This window comes from Ambystoma mexicanum, chromosome 10 (assembly GCF_040938575.1).
Source record: "Ambystoma mexicanum isolate Mex_15411 chromosome 10, UKY_AmexF1_1, whole genome shotgun sequence".
NCBI classification, from domain to species: Eukaryota; Metazoa; Chordata; class Amphibia; order Caudata; family Ambystomatidae; genus Ambystoma; species Ambystoma mexicanum.
The window spans coordinates 1,075,106,767-1,075,118,862 of NC_090932.1; the positions used below are offsets into that span (position 1 = coordinate 1,075,106,767).

Consider the following 12,096-nt stretch of genomic DNA (forward strand, 5'->3'; position numbering starts at 1 on the left):
ATGCCATTACAGCCTGCTTAGGCCAGGTTGTAACTATTGTTATCGCCCCTTGCCCCACGTCAAGACCCCTCGGCGGAGCTGGCCGGTAACGCCCATTGCAGCGCAGCAATGCTGATGCATCTAGGATAGCATACTGATGCACATTGCTTTTTTTTCTTTCATGCAAATTCTTTGTAACTCTGATTTTGTAAAGGTGCGTAAGCACCAAAACAAAATAAAAAATATATTTTTTTAAAAAAATGATGCACATTAAATTGACATTTTCTGCACCGCACTTTCGGAAGGAACTTAAGATCGTGCTGTACAAGGAACACATTGAGGCGCCTTGAACCCCTTCCATGCCCTAGTAGAATACTCCCGGGCTCCCTGTCCTGCTCGCTTTGAATTCTTCTCCCGTTTTTTGTGTACAGCGCTACTTTGCATTTTAGCTGCGTTCATACGTAATGGACACAATTTCTACATGCAGATACAGATGCACTTTCTGCATGGGATGACATTATTTTCATTAAGGATCTTTTCATTCAGCACATGTGCTCTTTTCAACCACTTTTTCCCCCACAATCATTTTTTAACAATATCCTCTCATTGTGGGAGAGACCATCTACACTCATGGAAGTACATTCTCCTTTTAAACATGATTACAGTGAGTTTAGAACCTGTGACAGGACCTGTTTGCAGGCCCTGTCAAAGCGGGGGAGGGAGCGTGGGAGCAGCCCCGTTTCTTGGCCCAGGCTGTGCGGGCGACGGCCCGGTGCGCAGAGCTAAATAGTTCAGGAGGGGGACGCAGTAAGGGGCCCACACAGAAAGCTGCTTTCGAGCTTGCCGGACAACAGATTAAGCAGCCTGCTGTGCTGGTGAGTGCTTCTCTGCCATGTGCGGCTGGCTGATATCTGCCGACTGCGATGTGTTCGGAATATGCAAATGCATGTATATTCAAAACGCAGCGTGTGAGATGCTCTGGAGTCACACACCCTTTGTCCCTCTTTGTGCTGACAGCATTTCAAGTGGGGCAATTTATAAGTGATGGCTCACTTAACAAACCATTGTTTTATACAGTATGTGCTTAACATTTTACTGTTAAGAACTGAACATGGGCCATTTTTATTCATCAGGCCAGCACAAGCATCAGTTAAATGACCAAACCTATGCATTCGTCAAAGAGAATTAACGGTGCCACACAGAAGTTTTAAACTATTTTCTTTATTTTCATGTCTCTTTATTTGACACACCAAAACGTTTATTTTTTTTGTATATAACTTTTTAGTTACCTATGGCGCATCCCTGGGAAGCTTAATTGTCTTTTTCTTGCTTAAGTATTCTAGTGGCTGCTTTGGGACATGGAGTAAATGCATCTGCTCAGCATCAAATGTCTTTTAATTTTCTAAACAAGCCAACCGCTGCCTAGCACACACTAGATGGCAACTCAATATGATTTGGAGCCTTCATTAGGAAAGCCGGGTTTATTGCGTTACTGTGCAGACCATAGACCGTGGCAAATCAGTGCAGTGATATATGTGCAGCAATGATTTGTGCGCTGCGCAAGTCATCACCGATTAATGGCATCTATGTGGCGCTCCCGTATTTAACAGCACATATACTTGTCGTTGTCTGATGTGCCCAATGTGCAAACAATAGCACACTGGAATGTTTTGTGCATGTGACTCTGACAAACATGCCATACTGTGCCCGCACATAAAGCAATCAAAGAAGTTGCCTCAAATTGTACATCCACTAGGCCAAACACCCTTTCTACACTGCCACACCATGATTTTCACTTGCTGCATGCCAGCACTAATAAGAAATGCTAATGCCAGCTCTGTTAGATCATGGACCTGCTCTTTTATGCCGAAATAACCCCTGAGGCCTGCGTAATAGTGCAGAGGCTGAGGGACTGTGGACCCTTTCCCATGCATTAGAAACTGGTTTTGTTTAAAACGCTTCATCGGCTTATTACTACCAGGCTAAAGTTTGTAAGAGGTACAATCCTTTTTGTGTAGCCTTCCTGTGCATTGTTTATTGGGCCTCTCTTGTGCAGTATACTGTCCTGTCTGTAGATATAATTCCCTAAAGATGTTTCTGTGTTGTAGTTGGGCATGCCCACAGTGGGACCCAGCCCTTCCTCATCTAAAATTCTTCAGAAACAAGAAGCAAAAGAACCCTTGTACCCCATTTGAGTGGCTGACATTGCAGCCATTTAATACACACATCCAAAAATTAAGCTGTCCAAATAAGAATGTATGGTTCATGGTTACAAACATTTTAATGTTAGGGTGAGTATTGTGAACTGTGATGTGAGCACCAAGCCATGCATTGGTTATGCATTTAGAGATTCACACATACAATCCTTTTATCACAGACTTGTTTATCAAATGTAGAGATGTCTGATCACTGTTTTAGTCCTGAAATGCTCTGTGATTTACTGCAAAGCTTACAGGAATCCTCATTGGTGCTATTTGTCCTGTTTCCCACTCTCAGAGAGATATGTTGAAAGAGTACAATAAGAGTCTATCAGACTGTCCATCTTTGAATGATAACCTAGTATCAGAAAATAATTCATATGGTTAGTCTAGTATTGCCCCTTGTGAAAAACATGTGAGATGGTACGAACAGAACACCTGCAGCACAGGGCCAGTGGTCAATGGGCCCTCAGGCCCCGGTAGGCTGGTTACACCGCAGTGTGCCAGTATGGACAGTTTGAAACTGCATTCAGGCAAGGCCTTCCCTAAGAGCAGGTGACAGAAAAACCATTTACTTGGGCAGCAACAGCTGTTTTTTCACATTAGAATTCTGCTGTAAAGTACTTGAATTACTAGATCATTTATATAGGAATTATTTATTCATATTGTGGAGGGGTCTTGTCGCACGACAGAGGTGTAGTTTGGGAGTGACGTGAGCCAGTCGGGTGGGGGTGTGGGGGAGGGGGCACATTCTGATGTTTTGCCCTGGGCACCAAGTTGGCTAGAAACTGCCCTGCCTGGGAGCCCATCCTGACCGGTGCCAAAATGAGGGCAGACCCCCTAAAGCCCCTCCTTATCTGAAAAATACTAGCGGCGAGGCACGGGAGGACCCTGCTGCAGCAGGAGCAGCACCACAGGGAAGATGCTGGAGCTGCGATGCATCTGTCGACACTGACGCTGCAGGGTGCGGAAACCATCCTGACACCAGCCTGCCAAGGTGTGCGGGCCGTAAAAAGGGAATAGAGGGGTGCAGTCCACTAGCCACCAGGGCGGCTATCTTTATTAAGTACAAGACCTCCATTGGGGCCAAGTTCCTCCCCTACACCACCAGGGACCTGTATGGGTAAAAGGCCCCTGAGAAGCCGATAAGCATGCATGACTCCTGGAAGCCATTCCAGGTTCCAGGTTAGGACTGCAGCCAGACTGCAGGAAAGGGGCCTGACTAGACCTCGCTCAGCCTTTCCTCTGACACACCCTCAAGGAAGGTAAGCTATTGGCTATGGTAAGTGGCCAATCCTGGGAGGGGGTGGGGTATTTAGGGTGAGGACAGGTGTTGGTGGAGGAGGTCCGAGAGACCATAAGAAACGAGAGTGACCGGATTGCGGAAGCTATTGGAGAGAGGGGGTCTGTGGAATATTTGTGTGTAAGTGGAGAGTGTGAGGAGTAGATAGGATAGGAGTAGCAGGGTGGTAGTGGTGGCGGAGTCTGTAGTAGTTGGGGTAGTAGAGTGGTGGTGGGAGTTGGAGATGGTAGCAGTGGGCAGTACTATGTCTTAGTGAGTGGTAGTGGAGTAGATAGTATGAAGCGTTAGTCAGTCGAAGAAGTAGTAGACTGGGAGTAGAGGGTGATAGCATGGGTTAAGTATGGAGTAGAAATAGTAGGAGCAAAAGAATAGTATGTGCGACAGTGAGTGGGAGAATATGAGTAACTATCTGCTTAGAGAGAGACAGAGATTACAATAAGAGCAAGAGGCAACGAAGTAGAGTGAGAGGAAGGAGGGAAGAGAAGATCAGGGTGGTAGTGGGGTAGTTAGAGGCACAAGAGAACCGTAGTAAGAAAAGAAGTAAGATCAAAGGGTGGAGGCGGAATGGAGGAGTGCAAGATTGCAGGGACAGTGATGTGGTGGAATGAGAACATCTGGAGAAACCAGTATATTGAAGTTCGGTACGAGCGGCAGTGAGAGAAGTGAGAGTGACACCGGGCAGTAGAAGGCTCCATGCCTACCTTCCTGGGACTACTAAGTGGTCAATGTTGGAGAAAGCATAGAAAACCCCTGAGGAGTGAGACGGCCGTCGAATCGGGGACAATGCTATAAGCCTAAGTCAGAAAGGTGTTACCGTTGACTAGTACTAACATCCCGGTAAGGACGCTGAGGCTAGGGAGCTGGGCAAGACCAGGGAAGTCGAGATAGAGAGGGATGGCCCTAGCGCCGATTCCCCAAGAACCCGCTTAGCCCTGAGAATTATCTGAAAGTCCCTAGCCTAGGTTTATGATAAAGATCCAATAAACACCCATGGACTTGACATACGAGTCAGCGTGGTTCTTTGTGGCCGGCAGCCCCATCACATCTAGTGTCAGAAGTGACCCTGAAAGAGAGAGGTCAACCAACACCTGAAGAACAGAACTGGCCGGAGTCAGTAGAGGCGTAACTGGAGAACAGCTTAACCATGAGATCCAGGTCATGGAGGAATTGGAAGAGGGACAGGCAGCTTTGAGGCTGGACTTGGAACACCTAGCTAGCAAAAAACGCTCCCAAAATATCGGTGTGGAGATGCGCATTCCCGGGGAGTGGACCCTGCAACAGTACTGAGGCTGGAAGGGACGGTCCCAACTAATTGAGCAAGCTGACCCTGACACGCAAGAAGAAACTATAACCAAGGTTCAATTGGGGATCACCTACAGTTGGTGGTACTGGTAAGCAGGTTTGGCAGCAATTCAGCATATTTACTACTGAATTACCAAAAAACTCATAATGAGACCCACAATAAGCATGTCAAGCATGCAGCCTTTCACATACATGTATATTCCTAATGGAATAGAAGGCAGCGCAGCAAATAGGCCGGAACAAGACAGCGCTCTGGCAAAATGTGTCTTCACAGAGCGCTGCTCTGCTGAAGCCGAGTTATCGCATGCACGAGCAACCCTTCCTCAACGAGCAGACCGCTTTCCGAAGACTCAGTATAACTCGGCTTAAGAACAGATCTACCCTAGGCCCAGGACATGCCCAGCAAGATCATTCCTGAAGCAGAGTTGCATGCTTGAGCAACCCATGTTTCAACACGCAGACGTTTTTAATAAGATTCTTCACGGGAAACTGAATACAGAAACAGCCAAAGCCTCACATACTAGCTGCAGCTGTCCAGACTGGTGTATATGCGATGCAATTTACAGACTTTTTTTTTTGTTTGGGTGTGTATTACAACCAATCAAAACCGCAGCGTCCGACTTCCATTATTCGTTCAACACTATGACATGTGAAAATGTAAAACTGTGGGCATTCTCATGTTCCCTTAATGCTCTTTGCTTTTATGCAAATCGCCAGGATAGGGTTTGATTAAGAGACTCTGTGTTGGTGATCTGCCTGGGACCCCGCCCCCTCTTCACCATGGCCCCACCCTTCCAAGCAGGAGAGGGTTCCCCCAGTTAATGTTTTCTATTTCCAGCACTGATATAAGGTGCTATACATTCATTATTCTCTACACACAAATACTATTACATTTTCATTCAGGATGTCAGCTGCATGCGCTGTCATCTGCATGATAATGTAATACTGACTCACTGGTCAGATAGGAGCAGCCCCTTCAATAACCCCTGTGGCATCTGTGTTGCCAATTAAAATGACTGTGACCTTAATTCTGGGTGATATGATATGACATTTATAACGCGCCTGTACACAAGTGTTTCTAGGCGCGACAAGACAAGGAGGGGGAAACAAAGGGAGGACAAACTAATGATCTTACTAGGCCTGGTGTCATTCAGATCACACAAGTGCGGGATAGAGGGAAGGGCAGAACTGCCAGTGGGGAGGGTAAGGGGGGGAAGTGCAGTTAATTTACGAGTACAGCCAGCGGGTGGCTCATAAGTGTAGAGAGAAGGGACTGTAGGGTTGCTGATACAGACCCTTAAGTGCTGGGGAGCCCGGAGGCAGTGCAAGGGTAACTGGGCATGCAGGAGCCTAGACCTGGGTTTAGAGGGTGACCAGTGCACGAAGCAGTCGGGTGCATCAGCAGGGGAGAGGAAGAGAGAAAGCGGAAGTGAAAAGGAAGGTCTTGAGTTCCTTCCGGAGCCAGAGGTGGTTCTGCTAAAGTATGAGAGTGGCAGGGAGGCTATTCCAGATGGTAGCCCCAGCCGAGGAGATAGATCTGCCCCCACTCTCTGCTTGGAGAAGCTTCTGACCATCAAAGAGTTGGAGGCGGATGAGCGTAGAGCTCGAGAAGGAAGATGTTTTGCAAGAGAAAGTTGGAGGTAGAGAGGCCCCAGGCCCCAGAAAGCCTTGTGAACGATGCAGAGGGTCTTGAACTTAATCCTTGCAGCCACGGGGAGGCAGCGAAGAGATTTCAGAGCTGGAGCGATAAGATCCCTGGGCTTGAGGCCAAGGACAAGTCTAGCAGTCCTGTTCTGGATAAGTTGTAAAGGTCGAAGTGTAGAGGCAGAAAGATTTAGAAAGAGACTGTTGCAATAGTCCAGCCTAGAGAGAACCAAAGCTCTGTGGGGAAAGAGGGAAAAGGAAGAATACTTCTGAGGAAGTGCAGCTGATAGTTTGACTTCCTGGAGACGTCAGAGATTTGAAGAGAGAAGGAGAGGGCAGAGTCGAAGTTGACACCAAGGTCCTTAGCCTCACAAGAAGGAGCAGGAAGAGGGCCCAGAGTGGGCGGCCAGAGAGAGAGAAGAAAGGAGGAAGCCAGTGTCCCAATAAGGAGGATCTCCATCTTGCTGGCATTAAGGCAGAGATCATTGGTGGCACACCATTCCTGAATTGCGGCCAGACAGTCTGGTATGAGAGAAGGATAGGTGGCTGAGGGGAGCTTGAAGCATAACATTGAAACATATGGTGATTTTACTTTCCGAGCATTCCTGGGCTGATATGTCAGCAAGAAAGCAAGTGTCTGCTAGTACCTCTACCTGTTCAGAACATACCTTCTTCCCTGTGGTAAAAGCTAAGAAAATCACCCACTTATTCTTTCAGGAACTGTTGAAAAGATTTACGGTAGAAGTGTAGGGCTTATTGAAGTGGGACGCCACCCCAGTGATGACACTATGTTGCCTGGTACACATGCTCTTTCCTGAAAACAAGGGAAAGGGTGCATTTTGAAGTGCAAAACAGAGGTTTGCCTCAGTGAAATCACGATAAAGGGTTGTTTATTTGCATATTTCTTTGAAGTCTTCTTTTATTGCTTGCTGGGTTGGGCAAACACAAGTGTGAAATGGAGAAAACTAATGGCCCCTTTCTCTGACAAGTCACAGCTCACTGGGAAGGGGCCATTAGCACCCCAAAGCCCCCATGCTGTGCATACTCCACAGTAAATTCCAACACCACATAAGCCTGATTGTTTTTCTAGCTAGTCTGCAATGTGTCTAAATTGACATGCAAACAGTGAGGTAACAATGCATACACACTTGCACATTTTATTCAGAAGATGCTTGTGTGAAACAATTCTATGAGTGAAGACAAGCAGGGCAATACACCGAGATGTCTGGTTGTCTTGTGCACGTTCGAAAATGTCATGCATCAGGGTGTTGTAATTGTATTACGGACATCGTGATTTCGGGAATAAGGGGTGTTTGAAATGCATGTTGAAAACAAGGAAAAGTGGCGTTTTAAAAAATTGGTGACGAGAATGGGGACAACTTTAGACTGAGAGTGCCACCAGTGGGGACACCACCAACCCCAAATGCACGTCTTTTGGCTGTAGTTTTCCTTTAAACCCAGCTATTTGCCGATTAACTGAAATATAACAGGCCTACATCGACAGTGTTGGTGAATATGTGGTTAAAAGACTGAACTTGTAATCTGCATGCAAAGTATTGGGGAACCTAGATGGAAGTGAGGGTTGAATTCTTTGAGGTCTTTCTAGAAATTGATTTGGCATTTACGATGGCTGCCTTTTTAGTTTGGGCCTTTAGGTGGCGGTGTAAACCCTGCCTATAAGCAAAAGCTATTGGCATAAGAAGTGAAGACAGAAAAGCAGCGTTATTCCGAATAGCACACTGACTAGCTTGTTTTTATTTGTACTCCTGTCTTCCCCTAGCTGTCGTACTTCATGGCTGGATACAGCTACTTTGTGTGCCCAGTGGAGTTCAACAATGACACCAACCGCTTCACTGTGGATTGCCAGCCACCGGAGCTGTTCCAGCTGCAAGAGTACCACATTCCCCTTGTGGTACAGTCAGTCATTGGCTGGGTAGGCAGCTACCGCAAAGCTCAGTACCATTACTGTTTAAGTAACAGTGTTCTGTTCTCAGTTTATCCATCTTGTACTGTTTGTGAATTGCTTTAGAATAAAAAATATTGACCAAGAAGTTTCACCAAAGTAACCTCTGCTGACAGAATTCGCTCGTACATTTTTGCTAGTGAGAATGTGTGTTTAAGATATGCTACAACCCGTAGTAGCCACGTTGCCAGTTTTGGAATACCTAGCTAATCTTACTGGTGTATCCGAGATGAGAAACCGCCCGGCCCCCACAGACACTCACCCGATTCTCTCTCTCATACGCACCCACGTCCATCTTTACACAGACGTAGGACACGACACAACCTCTCACACACACCCGCCTAAATAACACACATGGACAAGGACATGGCTTTCAGAGCCTTGGGACCCTTCATGCTCGAGGAATTTGTACTGAAGCGAGGGCAGCTATTTCCCTTTGCCAGGCTAAGTCCAAAGTCCGGCACCACTATGTTAATGTTGCCCCATTAAACCTGGGAAACCAGAATTGCAGAAAGACGAAAAGCTACAGTAAAAACGCCAGGAAAAAAATATGTAGATGATATAGCTCGGGGAAACTACAAGAAAAACAGGTCATTGGCAATAAGGGAAGCGCGGGAAGCAAGGAAGAGTAAGTAAGGTGGGAAAGAGACTAGCAACTTTGCGACACACAGGAGCGAGGGTCTGCATCTCTTAACCCAGAAATAATCGGCGGCCATTTTAAATTTGGAGAGGGCTGTAGAATAAAGTGAGGCAGGAGCTATGTTGGTAGTAGAATCAGCATGGAAGAAAGACATGATGCCATGGAAGCTATGAAGAGAACCGTATGTGCATGAGCCAGAACTGTAGGTACGCATTTGTGAGTATTTGCCCATGGCATGATATCCGCATTTCCCGTGTAATATGCGGAGTAGCAGGGGAGCAAAGAATGTGCAGGAGCCATGGCAGTGGGAGGAAGAAGGGAATCTGCTGTAGTGGTGTGCAGATGAAGAGTTGCAGCAGCGAGCACATAGTCACAACTGCACTAGAGGATACTGCAGTACCTGAAAGGGGACAGCATTTGAAGTCGCAGTGTCAAGCAGAAGGCGAACACCAGCCATGCATGGGCTCAGTGTGGTGACTGCCCAGGCAATGGCGGCATCAGTTCACCGTGATCAAGCAAAATGAGCGACACACAAACGCACACCAATCCACCAATCCTTACCACCCCCTTCGCAGCCACTTGTTAATTTCACAAAGCTGAGGGTACAAGTGTCTTTGAAAAATGGCCTACGCCTCCCCTGGCGTTCCAGTTCTAGTCCTTAGGCAAGGACTATCTGTGAATCTCTGTTATATCTCACATCATCTATACTGGCATTGTCCTGTGCTGTTGATTCCCCTGCTAGTGCCCACGAGAGCCTGGCTGACAGTGTAAATGGGTAGATATTTCTACACGTCTGTGTCAATGGATGACCAGAATGGCAGGAACGAGTCGGTTGCGTCAGGCCTCTAACCTTTTACACACTACTGTCTTGACCAGCCCTACTGGTCCTCTGTGTCTCCAGCCTGCAGAGGAATTTCCCTATTTCCATTAAGGTAGTAGTCACCGAGCCTTCCCCAATTATGCTGCAGAGCACCTGTCTTTCTGAAGGCGTGTCGCCTGTCAGAGTTGTGGGGAGTTTCACATGTCGCCACCCTCTGCTTCTGTAACCCGCCCTTTCCTGTCTTTCTTTCTCTTGCAGAAGACCGTCTGGATGTACCCCTTCCAGATCCACAGCATCGCGCTGTCCACCTTTGCCTCTCTCATTGGACCTTTCGGCGGATTCTTTGCAAGTGGATTCAAAAGGGCCTTCAAAATCAAAGTATGTGCGCCAGCTATAGTGCATTTACGAGTGCATGCCTACACGTTTAGCATAATTACTAAAAAAAAAAAAAAAAAAATGCATGCCTTTGTGTCCAGTTGGCTTTTTGGCACTTTTTAAATAAACCAATATAAATTTGAGAACGATATAATTTCCACAGAAAAGCAACGGTATGTTTAATGCAACACTGTTTCACTCCTCATATTGAAGGAACAAAGTCATTTATTTGAGCATTTTCATTTGCTCGCATTCTGGAGAAGCTCATAATTTGGGAAGAAAGTTGTTTATTGAGTGTCTTTGAATGATTGAAGAACATGTGTCTCGCCCCATTGCTCATTTCATCTTCCTTTCCCGAAAGTCCGTGCAGTGGCTTTGACCAGGTTTGGTTTTTAGTAAATAATTATCTATTCCTCTGGGCTGCATCTCAAAATGTCCACACACCTTCCGTGGCAGACTAGAAATGAGCAAAAAGGAATCGTGTTATCCTAAAATATAATTGCTACGCACACGTGCAAGCATGGATTGTTGCGCGGGCACTGTGAAGAGGCACAATAAGCCTGAGAAAGAAAAGAAGGGCTGATGGAGCTGGGCAGCCTGCTGCAACAGGGTTGTCGGGCATGGCCGAGTATCCAAGTCTTGAGCAGTTTCTTGAAATTGAAGGAAGAGGTAGTGTGTTAAATATTGATGGGTAGATGGTTCCAGAGAGCAAGACAGACAGTCTTCTGTCACCTGTCTTGGAATGCTTTGATAGGGGAATTGAGGAGCAGTTCAATAGCCGAGGAAAAGGACTTTGGGTGTTAAAGCATGTGTCTGACTGTTAGGGAGAATTCTCCTTCTAGGGCTAATTTCCCTCACCTAGTGAGTCCCCCAGCAGCTTTGCTGGATTTCTGGAGTTTATTTTTTCCACCTGGTAAGAGTGTACATCTTTTTCCACTCTTACATGTGTTTTGGCCTATGTGTTTTACTCATTGTGTGATCTTGGGCACTGGAGCACACCACTCCAGGTGCCCCTGTTCTTGTGCGGGTTACACAGCACCTTTAGTGTAGTAACCCAGGGGTGTCTTTTAAGACTTCCCTCTGACTCCATTTCGCTGGGGATGACTACTGTCCCCCAGAGAAAGGTAAAGTTGGCATTTACTTTACATAGTCATTTTTACCACAGACCCAGTACACCCCTAATCGGTACCCCTTTTCTGTCTGTACCTCCCTGAGCATTGTTTTGCTCTTTTAACATTTGGACTTGGCTCGTGGCTGTGGTATCTACCCTAACTTTTCTACCGCAATTATATTAGATAAACGTGGTACTATTCTTGGCTATTATATTAGCCTCAAACATAAACCCGCTTGAGCAAATTGTCTTTCTTTTGGCTCCGGTTGGGTTTATTCACCATTTCTTTTTGTTAAAGTCCTTCTTATGTTTTACTTTGCACGGCAAACTGGGTTCGCCTTCTTTGTTCACCGTCTTTTTGGCAGGCTTCTGCAGAGAAGCCCTCCTCAAGGCGCCTGCGTGTCTAGGTGGGCTGAATGTGAGGGAGGTGTGTAGTCACCCCCTGCACAGGGTATCCTAGGAAACCAAAGTCGCACTTTGCCATGATTGGCTGAGGTGGTTGTCCCGGCTGGACAACCCCCCTGCTGCATGATTGACAGCCAGGCTGTGTGAATGGGGGTTTTGCGCATAAAAGGCAGGTCTCTTGGGCTAGAAGTCAGAGTCGCCTCTGGAACTAAAAGGAACTGAAGAGAAGCAGAGAGAACGACGGCTGCTGCAACTACCCCGTCGCGGTGAAGCCCTGCTGCAGTCCTGAGCCATCTACCCTTCGACGACTAAGAGGAGATCCAGTCCGGAGTCTTCTTTCCTTGAGCCTGGTGGGG

General features: G+C 46.8%; 1 protein-coding gene across 1 annotated transcript in view; it reads left to right on the forward strand.

The window, feature by feature from the left end:
- Nucleotides 1–12,096, forward strand: part of CDS2 (CDP-diacylglycerol synthase 2) — a 316,181-nt gene that overhangs the window by 267,185 nt on the left and 36,900 nt on the right. The window contains exons 10-11 of the mRNA XM_069618879.1: nt 8,207–8,359; nt 10,108–10,227. Of these exons, the coding sequence (XP_069474980.1) occupies nt 8,207–8,359; nt 10,108–10,227 (273 nt within the window). The remainder of the gene's footprint in view (nt 1–8,206; nt 8,360–10,107; nt 10,228–12,096) is intronic.